This window comes from Dermacentor variabilis, chromosome 1, assembly GCF_050947875.1.
Source record: "Dermacentor variabilis isolate Ectoservices chromosome 1, ASM5094787v1, whole genome shotgun sequence".
In the NCBI taxonomy this organism is placed as follows: domain Eukaryota; kingdom Metazoa; phylum Arthropoda; class Arachnida; order Ixodida; family Ixodidae; genus Dermacentor; species Dermacentor variabilis.
Genome location: NC_134568.1, coordinates 288,781,620 through 288,796,094, shown reverse-complemented (window position 1 = coordinate 288,796,094; position 14,475 = coordinate 288,781,620). Strand labels below are relative to the sequence as shown.

General features: G+C 45.1%; 1 protein-coding gene across 3 annotated transcripts in view; it reads left to right on the top strand.

Moving 5' to 3' along the window:
- BBS9 (Bardet-Biedl syndrome 9) overlaps nt 1-14,475 on the top strand; it is a 66,121-nt gene that overhangs the window by 32,537 nt on the left and 19,109 nt on the right. For 2 of the 3 annotated variants that reach the window (XM_075677768.1, XM_075677788.1), the window contains 6 exons: nt 6,385-6,461; nt 6,582-6,647; nt 9,537-9,738; nt 10,942-11,082; nt 11,188-11,274; nt 14,157-14,332. In XM_075677768.1, coding sequence (XP_075533883.1) covers nt 6,385-6,461; nt 6,582-6,647; nt 9,537-9,738; nt 10,942-11,082; nt 11,188-11,274; nt 14,157-14,332 — 749 coding nt within the window. The remainder of the gene's footprint in view (nt 1-6,384; nt 6,462-6,581; nt 6,648-9,536; nt 9,739-10,941; nt 11,083-11,187; nt 11,275-14,156; nt 14,333-14,475) is intronic. The other variant, XM_075677780.1, reaches the window with a different exon arrangement.

Sequence of the window (14,475 nt, the reverse complement as noted above, 5' to 3'; positions counted from 1 at the left end):
TGCCCTTCTCTTCCCTGCTTTACTTCTCCGCCAAGGCTCCGAATGTCTCCTTGCTGATCTACACTTCTGGTGAGTTAACGCTCCAATCAGCTTTGAACCCCAGCGCTACGTTCCCTCCGTTTCTGGCTGAATGGATACCTTAGCATTCCATTACTATGTGCCGAGTCATCTCCGAATTTTTTCTGCATGTATACCACCTATTTCTTCATATATCCTAGCGCACCAACGTGCAAAAAAAGAAAGGAAAAAGGAAGCGCTTCATATTATCAAACAAACTACGTAAAAAATTCTTGATTTGTGGTTCGTATATTAAAGATCACACTACAGTGATTACTTCGGCTTTTTAATTTTAATTCGGCTAATTTATTTACTGTGACAGCATTCTCTCCCCATGAAGACCACCTTCTTGTTTTTACTTGCTTGCTCTTTAATCAAAAAGTATGCAGAAACTTAAGTGGAGGTGTCTAAGTATGCGTAAACAATGTGCCACTTGCTCATCTCCACGCAGCCCGGTGTCATTATCAATATTATCAAACTTGATCTAACAGGTATAAACCGTTATCAACCATCATCGGTCATTATCAACCTTATCGGACTATATCCGGCCTTTATCAACCCTTATCGGCTGTCATCAACCTTATCGGATTCGATCCAACCCTTATTGGTCGTTGTCAACCTTATCGCAATCGATCAGGTCCCTCTCTGTCCGTATCGACCTTATCGGACATGATCCGACCCTTATCAGCCCTTATCGGCCTTTATAAACCTTATCAAAATTGCTTCGACCATTATAAGCCCTTATCGCTGTTTAGCACCTTAAACACCCCCGTCGAACCATTATCAACCGTGATGAGACCCATATAACCCCTAATCACTCCTTATCATCCTTATCAACTCATTGATTGCGTATCTGTCTGTGTTGCGCCACGCGAAGCACACGAGCCCTCAGAGATCGGTGGCATTTTGGTCGGTGAAGGAACGCGCCAACGGAAGGCACATCCCGCGACCACTGATACGCATCGGGGATGTAGCGTGTCTTGCATTAAATTTTCGCAAAATCACAGTTTTCCTGATGTCTACAAAGCTCCAAGTCGGCTCTACATGTGGTCCTAGAGATGGCTTTTATTTCACGATTGCCAACTCCTTTCACAAAGCTTTCATAGAAACTGTTCTCCTTTGACATTTGTTTTTTACCGCCGGTACAACACATTCATATGGTTCAGATATATTCACCTTTAACAAGCGTAGGTGTTTAGCCCAGTGGGAAAGACACTCGGCTTCTGAGCGCGGGGAAGTAGACTCGAAACACATCACCGCGAACTTTTTCTTTTCAGATTTATTCTGTTTCATACTTTAATTTCTTTGCAGCTATTCGTCTTACATGATAGACAGACCAACAGGTTTCCTGGTTGGGTAGGCACAGAAATGCTTACGCATTTAAAATATTGTCCGTTGGATCCATAACCATTCGGGCTAGTTAAGCATGACAGATGGCTGGCTGATACACGTGCCGTTTCGTTTGGTATACACGTTTGGTACACATGTTGTTGCGTCAGCTAGCGGAAGCAAGCTGAAGCCCCCTGATTGCAGTATGAGTCACGATTTGACCGTCACCACAGCTCCGCGCAAAGTGGCTGAACTTTTTGTTTTCTCAATTAAAACAAGACAGATAAAATAGAGAATATACAAAAAATATTTATTTTTTATCATTTCGACTTCCCTCACCTTACTCCAAGCACCCCCTATTCTCCTCTCTCATTCGGGGTGGGGTAGAGTGAGCTATATAACCTGTCAAGGAAAGCAGCTGTCACTCTGACGGCGACAAAAGTCCCCTAGTCGAAATGGTGGCTCCTCATACATCCTTCATTCCACCACTGTCGACCACTGCAGTGAGCGAAAGTTCCTCCAGGTCAAAATGCTCAAATTATTCTGTCTTTCAGGAGAGCTGGTACACCTTATTTCACTGTTGTGCTTTCGCACAGATAGGTTTATTTTTCTAATTTGGAGTATGTCTAAACCATTCACGGGTTGTTGCTTATTGAGTGCAAAAAAAAGGACATGTAGTTTTCTGTAGTTTAGAGGCAGGGGAGTAGGCATGTATGATGAGTGACCTTTTAGGCACAAATTGTAGTAGTTCTACTGTATACCAGGTCATCATGGAATCAGAATGCAGAAGTGCGTCCATGCTTCATGATTTATAAAATTGCTCTTCGAATTTCTACTTTCTTATCACTTTTCTTCTGCAGGCTATTGATTCTAACACATCCGTGGTATTGCTGTCATGCATCGCATTAGCCTTAGGTACCATAGCCTGAAAAAAAAAAGAAAACAAAAGTGTGTTATGAGTTCAGTATGAGTAGCCATGTTGGGATCAGACGCGATTCTGCTTGTAATTTTACGGAATAAATTCGCATTCAAATATTGTAAAAGGTCTTCTTTCGATATTGACTTGCATTCTTTACAAAAGTGACTGCATGACACAGTACTTTTAAGTTACTTTTTTGTTGAACCTGAAATCTCAAATTGTTTTCCGGCTTTAGCTAGCTTATGCTTCCGTAAACATTGGCGATATCAATATCACTTGTAGGATTGTCTTTAGAGTTGCATATCTCTTCACACTCGCACACAATCTCGTGCCCCTACACACGTTATAGATGCTGCTGTTAAAGAATCAAATGGGCGAGATCTTCAGAGCATTACCAAAGACAACTACCATGCGGTATCTGTTTTAGCCAGCTGTCTCTTTCTTACTACTAGTTAATATTGTAATTATTATTCTGCGCATGCCCTCTGCTTGCATTGCTGTTCATGTGCACCATTACTGAACAAGGAGGCACACGTGGCGTCACTGCTGAAACTTGGCGGACGCGAATCCGGCAGACAGCACGGCTCACTTAACTGCTTGATTAGAGAGTTTTAGCTTGTCCGTATACGCAATTACACAATCTCTCCAATGCTATTCGCTGCATGCTTAAAAGAAGCATACAAGCTATTAGACTGGGAAGGCTTAGGAGTGAGTATCAACGGCGAACATCTCAGCGACGCTTGCAGATGACATTGTCCTGTTCAACAACACTGTGGATGAATTGCAACAAATCATTGAGGACTTCGACCGAGAAAGTGTAGGAGTAGAGTTGAAGATTAACAATATGCAGAAGACACATGTAATGTTCAATAGCCTGGCAAGTAAACGAGATTCAGGGTCGCCAGGCAGCCTCTACAGTCTGTACAGGAGTACGTTTATCTATGTCGATTACTCACAGGGGACCCTGATCATGGCAAGGAAATTCACAGAAGAATAAAAATGGGTTGGAGTGCATACGGCAATATTACCAAACCTGAATGGGAGTTTACCATGGTCAATGAAAAAAAAAAGGTACAATAATTGCCTTCTAGTGGTGCTAACATAGGGGGCAGATACTTGAAGGTTAACAAAGAAGCTCGAGAACAAGTTAAGGACCGTGCAAAGAGCGATGGGGCGAAACACGTTAGGGGTAACGTTAAGAGACAAAGAGAGCAGTGTGCATCAGAACGCGAACGGGGATAGCCGATATTCTAGTTGACATTAAAAGGAAAATGATGGAGCCGGGCATGCCATGTAATGCTTAGGGTAGATAACCGGAGGACCATTAGAGTTACAGAATAGGTGCCAATGGAAGGGAAGCACAGTCGAGGACAGCAGAAAACTAGGTGGGGTGATGAAATTAGGAAATTTGCAGGCGCAAGTTTGAATCACCTAGCTCAAGATAGGGGTAATTGGAGATAGCAGTGAGTGGCCTTTGTCTTGCAGTGGACTTAAAGATAGCCTGCTGCTGCTGTTGTTGCTGCTGATGATGATACGCAATTTCACTTCTCGGAATGCTGTGTTACTGGGAGCCGAAACGCCAGCAGCCGGCTTGGTGGTGCCATCTTGCGTCGCAGAGTTTACTCAGACCGGGCACAGAGTTGCTATTGTAGGAAGTGACCATATGCTACCTATCTGCTGGTGTAAAAAGTCGGCAGCCATGCAATCGACAAAATGCAGTCTTGTCTGTTTTATATTGCTTCGACGAGAACAATCATGTAGCGCAAGAAGGTTTCGCGCGCTGTTGGACAAAGTCTCGCAAGATGTCGCTGTACACCAGCGTTGTGACAGCCGTCCACGTTTACCCTAACGCAGTTCTTGCGTAAAGAGTGCTCAATCTAACAACCTCTATTTGTCACATCAGTGCGGACTGTCGCGTACACACGACGGAAAGAATAAACATATTTGTTTATCACTTATAGTCTGATCCTCTGTAGGTCCAGGATGGCCCAGTTGTGGGATACCAGTATCAGACGAGAGGATGATCGGTTTATTTCTGTTTCCAAACGACTGACGTCTACAAATAGGTGAAATTGGTTTACCGATGGTGGCACGCTCTGAGCACCGTCCACTACGGTCATTACAGGTTAACAGCGTTAGAACTTATGCCCTATCTGTACACGGCCGCAGATAGTACGGGCGCTTAATCGTAGTGTGCGGTGTTCGTAAAATCGACGTTGACAAATCAGTTGTGATCACTCTTTTTATATTGCATTTTGTCCTTCGTCATTAGCCCGTGCGTCGCCGCGCCGACCTTATCACGCGGATCGGCCACTCGGAGCGACGGATGATACGAGACGAACAGAATCAACGAGAATTCTTGCAAAAAATGGTGCTTATTTGTTTCACAAGGACCCTAATGCGCAAGATCACCATTTCGTAAGGAGGAGTGCTGCGGCCGTTCGGTGTAGCGACGAACGAAAAAACATTCTCAGTCGGAGGCCCATTTCACGAAGCTTTCCGTTTGTAAGAGCTATTCTTCATTGGCCGCCCGCTTCGCAATCAGCGGTCGCTAGCGTATGTTCCTATGCACCGCCCTAACGTAGAAAATGCTTTGCGAATAGTGGCTCAGGCTTCGGCCTTTTACGGTCATGTGTTATGATCCTACCAACACTAACCACTGCGCGCAGCAATAGAGAGTGACCGTTGCGGCCGTCTTTGCAAATTTGCTTGTTTACACGTATAGTGCACAAATATTTACTTATTTAGTGCCCCCGTATTCGAAAGGTTTGTCAATACGATTGCTAGTCTGCCCTTTAGCGCTGTTATTGCGCCATTGCGGGTATGTCTGTATACTGGACCACATGGAGGTAGCGATAACTTCTGTCCTGTCAGCAAGCCAGAAAAGCACCCCGCGTGAAGATCGTTGTTACATTTTCTTTTATCCCTCTTTGAAATATCCCAACCGTGTCGGGAGCTAGTTTCTTCTAGCTATTTGGCGTTATGAATAACTGCGCCGCACGCACGACTTCGGAGCAAAGCCCATTTTTCTTTTTTTTGCATGAATGGGGGCGATTGCGGCCAGCTACGCGTGTTGTTCACGCTTAGTTTACTTCTCGGTCGGGCTCCCCCTTTGTGTAGATAGATGTGCACTGTAACTCTTACTTGACGTTGATGCTTTGGTGTGACGCCCACTTTTACTGGATACGCGCGCACGCGGCCGGTGCGGCTCTTGAAAGCAGAGCAACTTGGAGAGACAGCCATCGCCGCGGTAACTTGTGCAGTGAGACGCTTGAAATCGAAGGCGCAGCGTTCGCAGTCTATTGTCGCAGAAGACAGCGCTGCTCGCAAAATGTGACAGCGACATTGCGCAATTTAAGCGCGCGCTGTCCCCCCCCCCTCCCCCCCATAAAACGGAGCCACATAACTATGGAATTAATTTGCATTATTTTATAGGAAAGCTCCCAAGGCAAGGGAAACGTCGTCTACTGTGCGCCGGCCGCATAATAGAGTAAATTCTTACGTGGTTTTGAAAGGCGACGGAGGAGTGACCGTCTCCTTAAGCCAGTCTCGCGGCCGCGTGTTCGAAAACGCAACCCGTACACTTCAGTGACGAAACGACGATAGTGATAACATGCGGTCGCAGACTTTTTTCTTTTTTTTTAATTTGTGCTCCAGCACGCGTGCGTTTGTGTGTCTGAGAAGCTTCATGCTTTAGTGATTGGTATACTGTCGTTGCGCAAGTTTTATTTTTCTTGTAACTCATGAGTACAGCGGCTATAGCGAGCTGATGGGCTATAGCGGCTAGCGTAAAGGAATTGACGTATGTAGGCCGAATGGGAACGAAACATCGTAACTATGCCCGTACGTCGGGCCGCTGATACGCGATTTAGGCACTTGTCAACGCCGCCTCGTTCTACAAATCTCCGACCCCTTAACTGCTCATTGTTTCGCAATGATTTTGGCATGCTTTCTGACGTTCTTCCTTCTTTAGCTTTCTTTTTTTTTTTCAACAGGGACGATTGACTGTGCGTTGTGGGGTGGACAATTTGAGCCGTAAATAAAACTGTATATATATATATTTTTTTATTTTTTACTAGATTTTCCTGGCCGAAAGAAGACGGAGACTGATTTGAAGATCAAGGTGTTCGCTGGGCCCATATCTGAGATTCCATACGTAAGCACTCACTTATCGTTTCCTTATCATAGTTTATGCTCCGTTGTGGGGCAGAGACAGTCAGAATGTGCCGGTAGTATTTTGGTGATTATTTCTTCTTTCCCCCCTCAATTTATCTAGCATTCTGAGGAGAGCCCTGCGCCAACTGAAGATGGTAGCTCTTTCATTCCATCGATTATAGTGAAGGCAAGTGACGCTAGTGTGTATCTAGACAGCACGCCTTTGCACATTTTTGCATGCAGTTTACTTCAGGAATGATGATTTCGGTTAACTCCAGTCGCAAGGCACTGGAGAACAGCATGTTCCTAGCGTTCAAAGTTTTTCTTTTCGTTATCTTTTTTTTCATAGAAGATTGTCCGAAATAGCAAATAAAAAATGAAAAGAAATGAACTTTAAGAGAAACTTACGTCCAATCTGTGATCCTGCTTTTAAGACAGGAAATCTCTTGCGAAAAGTGGCGTTCTCCTGCGTGATGTACACAGCTCATTTACATTTAGTACGCCTAGGGCGAAATATGTGCAGGTTTCGAAACTTCTTTTTCTTGCACAAGGGGGCTACTGATCCTGGCGCGGTGCAAGTGCTTTCCGAGACTAGTTCCTTAATATTTTTTGTTCCCTCGCGGCGCGCGCCTCTTCCTCAGCTCATTTGACTTGTGCGAACAAAAGTTTCTTCGCGTCGTAGCAAAATAGCGCGAACACGCGGCAACCCCAACTGCCTCTCTGGATTCTACCTCCCCGGTTTTTGAAGAGAGCGCGCCTCGACAAAAGCTTTCGCGGCGATCGAAGCTGTATATGGCAAATAAAAGCAGAGCGCGGGGGGGGGGGGGGGGGGGGAGGGGAGTTTTGAAGAAGTGCTGTCTCACTTCGTCCGGAGCGCTGAAATCGGCGTTTCCGTCGCTGTTATAAAGTGCTGCCTGCCGCAGTAGCTTCATTCCGCTCTGCTAGGCTTTCGCAATGCAGTTCGCCGCCACACTAGCTAGTGCGGCGTCAAATCCTTAGGCTTTCTCCTTTTTGCCTAATCCCGCGGCCGGCGAGGCATCAACGCCTCCCGCGATCAGCGCAGTCGACCCGCGCATTGTGTTGCGACCGTCTGGCGCGCCGGCGTGTGCCGCTTTCTCTGCGGCGAAGCCGGGTTCGCTGCACTTTAGCGCCTGTGTGCCGGGGAACGCGCTTACTGCGATCTATCTGGCCGGCGCAATTGCGACTGCGAAATTTGCGAAACGGCGCGCTGCGCAAACTTTCCGTGTCGGGTGTGCACGCTGTTGGTGCAGCGACTGATGTTGTCGCATGCAAAACGTTGTCGAAGACACACGAGCGAGGTTTGCGTGTATAGTTCGGCACGCGGCTGCATGTTTGCAAAGGTTCTGAAACTGTCGTCTGCACGCACGTGCGTCGGTGTCTTACACTTGGTCAGTCAGGTGGGACCTGTCGTCTGCCTTTTGGCGCCGCCTTAACAGCTTAGGTGTCTCGCCGACGTAAAAAAAAAAAAAAAAAAAAAAAAATGTTGCTGTGCAGCGAATATACTGTTTCAAAATTGGAGCCAGGGCTCGAAGGCCGTTGAATTGGGCGCGAATTCAGGCTGTTCTGCTTTTCTTCCTTTGACTGACGCGGTTTCGTTCAGTTAATCCGTATTTGCGGCAGGCTTCAGGGTACTGTAATAAAGGTGCATCCATCATTCATGACAGTCGCACCAAAACGGCATGATGGCGGAAAAATACGAGCTGGCTATTGGCGCAAGTGCTGCAGTTTTCGTCTTTTGTCTTGCACGCGTGCTGGTACATCAACCAAATTTCTTGCTTTCCGCTAGCAAATAAGACATTTTGCTGTGACTATTACTTTATTGCGATAGCAATTATATGCAAACTCTACGTGAGTGTTTACCGTCGTCGTCGTCGTCGTCGTGAGGTCACCCATATATTTAGGAATATGTATGCTATATGCCACGCCATGCTGTATGACATGCCGTATATGTGGGTTATATTGCCACACCATTCTGTCACTAAAGTTGCTCGTACCAGCTCTTACACGCTTGACAAAATTATTCCTCAGAATTTTGACAATGGCAGTCCACAAACAAATGTCACGAAACAAAACATAGACAGCGCATGCTTTTTATCTTAAATCTTCTCAGACTTAAATATTAAAAGTGCGAAACAATAACACAGCTCAAACCTGAAAATGATGTAATTTTATTGGCACGGCTGTGCCCTACTTCCGAGATCGGCCCAAGAAGAGGTTTGAAACATATCCAATACCGAAAAGTGGCGGTAAAGTCGCTAAGAAAAACGTTGGGTTTAATGAACGAACATAAATTAAGCTGTCCGATGGCGTGATTCCAACAGAGGACCACTAGCGCAACGTCTCGTTTTTACTTAGCTTACGTTTACTTTAATTCATACTACCACTACAGCTAGTAGTCTTACACTTCGTGTAATCTTCTAGCATGTTGCTATCGCATTCATTACTTTGCCCGTATGGCGAAACTGTTAAATTTTTATGCTTCGTTACGTTTGTTGTTCAAAAGTACCATGGAAGTGTTTGTTTGTTTGTTTATTTGTTTATTGACAAAACAACGCTCAAGAGCGGTTTGTCTTGGTGCCTAGGCAAGTGCATGCTAAGAACTGTTTCCGTAGGGGAGTCTCTTATATTGCTGTATCATTGGAAGATGTCGAACACGTAAACGTGTCTGCGATCAGGTTGCAGCATTTTGTGCAGCCTTCGCAAAATATTTTAGAAATTCGTTGAGGCTATAGGATTTCAGACGTATGGTCACTGCCCGTTTGTTTTCTTCTTGGTCCAAGAAAGAACGGAAAGCTCTATAGGCTGACAAGCAAGGACGCTTGTGCAGCGCTTGTGTCTCGTCCTTGGTACTTTGTGGTTGCATGTGTTTGCGCTGTTACAATTTTTATGTCAAGTATGCACCAACTCGCCCAGAAAGAAGTTTTAATGCTCTATAGGCTGCACAGAAGGAAACAAAGGAAAAAAAAAAGAAAAAAAAACCTTACGCGACGTGTCATCCTGACTACAATCGCCTACTTTAATCCTGAGTGCCTGTATTATGGGGTTATTCCTACAGGTTCACCTCGAAGCCTCCGCACCTCTCCGCGACGTTCGTGTCATGGTGGATGTTGCCAGACCGTTAGTTGCGCTAAACAGTGACGTCACACTCACCACTTTACTGGACCACCACCAGATGGCATTTACGGTGAAGCAGGCTGAGACCATGCTACCAAGCTCCCTTGACCTTAAGGTGGTGGCTTTCTACCAGAATTCATTGGGTATGTTTCCTCGTGATCGTTAAGAAGTAACTTCGCTCATTTTCCAACCTCAGTTCACGGAGAGTATTGTGTGTTGTTAGAAGAACGCGTGACATCGTACAAAAATGATACATTTCTTCATCGCGATGTAGCGAACGCCACGAAATACTATAAAAAGATTAGGTTTCCTGTGTGTCGGATGTATTCAAGCTATAAAACTGCAATTCCCCAACTTCGAAGATTACGAAAGTTCTTTAGCCATCGGGAGGAAGTGTTTGCGACATACGACGAATAGTTATGCCTTCTGTGCTTGCCAGCAACACGCGCGAGATGTCATCAGCGTGGGCCTATCTAGCCGAGAGGCATGGCCGATGCCCCCAACAGTGGAATGTGTCGTACACGCTTGCAGGCGGTGATCGACGCTGCCTGCGTTAATGAAATTCGTGCTAAACTGATAATGCAATGTTCATTGCATCATTAGCTCCTCGTTTTTTGAAGTGTGCTCCGCAATTTGAAGTGGAGCACACTTCACTGGGCTGAGTTACGCGCATGCTATACCTGCATGTTATACCGGCATCTTTTGCAAAGCATGATCCGCCTGCATCAAGCAATACCTTTCCCTCCCTTTCCACATACGTCTGTTTTTGGGCAGGTATTGGCGCGGTTAGATGCGTCCTGAGCGACAGAAAGCGGAATAATCACAGCTTCTGCAGCGTGTCAGTACTGCACTTTGTGCTAGGTGCGTTTCTCACATATCTCAGACATGGCCTTAAGGACCCGCTCCGTAATATTCTGAAACGAATACCCATCACTATAGCTTAGATCCAGCGACGTCAGAGTCCTGGTCCTTAGTTAAAGTACGATCCGCATTCCAGGTATATTTCAAAGCGATTCGTTTAACCCTTCGTCATTGGCTTACGCCGTGCCCCACTAACGTTATCGCAAAGATCGGTCATTTAGTCCGGTGAAAGAGCAAGCAGAAACTTTAGACAAATAAGCATTATATTGACCGGCCCTCCTTTAAGCTCACTGATGGCAGAGCATTATTGTATTACTTGGTGCTGCAGCGAGATGAGACTCCGTCAGTGGAACGAGTAATCGATCGCTATTATCGCCTACTTGCACGGCTCCGGCCCTGCCAGTTTTCGACAGCTTTTCGCGTGATGACGGCGCAGCGTTCTCTAACGTCATGTTTGCCTGTTTCTTGAACTCGACTTGAATCAGGGGCGTCGCAGGTGGTGCAAGCGTCCACGCATTTGCCCCTTGCGCTCGTCGCACGCCCGTGCGTGGCTGAGAGGACGTACGAGCATAAGTTGACCATTGAAACGAACAAACCTTCTGTTCCGTCTAACGAGCTCTTTCCAGGTTAGTGGCTTTCCATGTTGGCGTCTCCTCGGCGGGGCTCAGCAATCGCTCGAAGCTCTCTTCGGGCACGGGTAACCTCAACTTCTGATGGGATCCCAATTCCAGATTTTGCCTGTGACATTACGTCGCAGACTATTGGCATACAGTTCCTCCACGGCCCTCAAGCAAGCATCTTGGTGTCTAAATCCTCCCGTAAGTGATCTTCTATAAGTATTCGAGACTTTTCAAATGGTTGTCGTTTATGGGGAATAATTACACGAATGGTACCAGCACGTCGCTGAAGGTTTGGGAATTAAATGAGTCAATAGGTTACAACGATTGAGTAAACAATGAGAAAATCATTTCTCTCGGCCGCATGGCGGAAAGTGGTGGAAAAAATGGTCTTCAATCCACGCTGGGAGTGTGGTTGGACAGCGAAGCTGTCAACGACAACTAGAACGCGTACCCATTGTGACGTAGGTTGAAATTACTCACGTGGCGACATTCACATGCACTTTACCTAATTATTAGCCTAAGGCGGTTCGATGGCCTGCAACTTGGCTTGCGCCGCTACTTCGTGCACCCGCAAAGAGTGGACCATGGAGATAAGAGAAATTCGCCGCGCCTGGTATGCATGCTGCTCTACAGGAGTCCTCACTATACGCGGCCTTCCCCTATAGCACTGTCACAAAACAAATAAGTTGCTAGGCGGGTTCCTCTTTTACGTGCGAAAGTGTAGTTACGTCACTCCCTGCTTCGTATGCTACAGTCATGCTGCCGTTGCCGCGGCAGCTTGCGCAACAGTAAATTTTGCCTGTAACCGTATGCGGGGAGCGCTACATGCTTCGCATTGCACGTAGGCGCCGGAGCGCCTTATCATCAATTATGTGATTCAGATGCTTGTTTTGAGCTTGTTCTTTATTGAAAAGTATGCTTCAGTGTTCTGTATGTTGTACACCTGTATGTTTCACTTGCTGAGTGATTGTGGCTTGTGCCTTGCGGGGTTATGGGCCATTGCGTTTTGGGGTGTGAGCCTTGATGATGATAGTTTTCTGTCGATGTTACGCCACGAAGAAATCCCGGGATCCTAGCCATAGACAGCTTTGGTGTAAAAGAATGCAAATGGGAATATCAGTTCAGCACAGCAAAGGTGAAATGCATTATGCTTTCCAAGATATGGCGAAAAGTGTGATATTAAACGAATAAAATGTAGATTTGGGTGACGCGGATTTTATTTAACATTAATATTTTCTCATATATATTCTGCTTTCATTCACCAGAGACACCAAGGAAGGATAGTCGCAGTGTGCTCGTTGAATAGGTAGTTTGCGTTTTGCTGGTGTAATCAATCCAACGTACCTAAAATATAGAAAGTGCCTACGTAGGAAACACGCAAGGCGTATGTAGCCCTAGCATGGAGAGAAATAAATAAATAAATAAATAAATAAATAAATAAATAAATAAATAAATAAATAAATAAATAGTTGAGTAAAAAAGGAATGTGAACATCTGCGTTCGGAATGCAAACATTTTCAAAAATTTAGGATTCACTTAATGCATTTGACAAAGGTTATTTATGTAACGAAAAAAATCTCAGAGATTCAGGTCAACCATTTAGATTGTACCCTACTGTGGGCGCAGTATTAGAGTGTTTTAGCATAGCGTTGGCCGTTATAGCGTTGCATTATAGCATAGCGTTGCAAGCGTTCGCTGTTGGCCAAACGCTTGCAAAGTTCGAACAGCATGGGACTGCGGATATCGTCAGAAGTTACAGACCAAAGGACGACTGGCAAAGAAAGTACTTCGTAAAGTTGAATCAAATCATACAGCGTGAGCCTAGAAATTCTCCCCCAAACGTAAAACTGCTAACATACTTTACACCAGAACTCGAGTACGCATAGTGGAACCCTTATGCTAAACAGAATATTAACAAACTATAACGCACTCAATGGAAAGCCGTGAGGTTTATTTACTCTAAACTTAATATAACCTATTCCCCTATAGAGCTAATGAAAACTAATAACATTTAATCACTTCAAGTCCGGAGGACAAAGGGCAGCCTTGAGTTTTTTTTTTCGCGCTGTTTAACAACAGGCTAGCGATCGTCCCTTCAGTATATTTAGCCCCTTTAACTTCAAGGTACACATGACATCGCAGGGCCCACTGACTAACACCTTACTTTGCAAATGCTGATACCTAGAAGTTTTATTTCTTTCCGTGAACAGCACTTGAGTGGAATCGCCTCAAAGAACCTTGTTTATCGCACACTCAGTATATAATACATCTTTCTAAATATTGTTGTGTATTTTTTCCACATTTCTTTATCTCCTGCATTTTCGTTGGTCACCATTCACATTTATTGATATTTGTACTTTATGCTATGATGTGTCTGTCCATTCATTGCATTGGTTATCGTAATATTGTTTAATGTGGTGTACCTGTCCTGATCGGTTGTGGTTTGGAGTAACCACTAAATAAAAAAAAACTAATAAAAATTAATTGGCTGCGTACAGATTAGACGCTCGGATTTTATTTCGTTTAGTGTGCTTCCGAAGCGCGCGCATTTTTTTTTTCACCGACTGGCAGCTTTCTTAGCTTAATGTCGCTAAATCCAGTGGAAGTGTAGGTATGGAGTACGTTTAAAGCTGTTGTCGCGCCAAGAGGGCCTAGGCGGTGGCCGAATAGCTGTACGTCCGCAATTTTAGGTTTCTTTGAACGTCAGCATGACTTCGATGGTCCAATACTAGCACTGGTCTGTTCTCTATTTCGCCGTGTCGGTGAATAATTTCACGAGTTAGTCGCAAACAGTGAGGGTGTAGCTGGTATAGTCGCGGGAGGGTTTCGAATTTTAGTGTCGTTGGAGTCGCAGTGGCTGCGAAGGTCGTTTGTGTCGCACTGCGCAGCAGGGAAGGCAAAGTGAACATACATGTTCACACTTTTTACGGTATGTATGTACGATATATGCGAAGCGAAAAAAACAAAACAGAAACAAACTAAATAAAGCGCGCTCATATGTTCTTTTTTGTTTATTTGCATTTCTTGCGGTTATTTTAATGTTAATTATATCTTCTTGATTTTCTCTAACTTGCCAACAGAAAAATACAGGATACAGAGCGACAACTTTGCAGTTCTCTGGATTCCTGTATTGGAGCTCTTGAGAAGATTGCATCAGTATTATAAGCGCGCCTCGAATGACGAAACACTCAAGTGCAGTTACAGCTCAAGTTTGCCGCTTCAGGAGTATTTTTCCGTCATCGACGATTATTCCAAGGTACGTTTTCTTCAGGTGTCGACATCTCGTCCTGGGATTCTTTTATTGCTTGGAAAAAAAAAGAAATACCCGATCTGCTAGCTTTCGTATGCGTAAAGAACACCGGACGCGTGAGCGTGAGAAAAACCACCGCGTCTAAAATC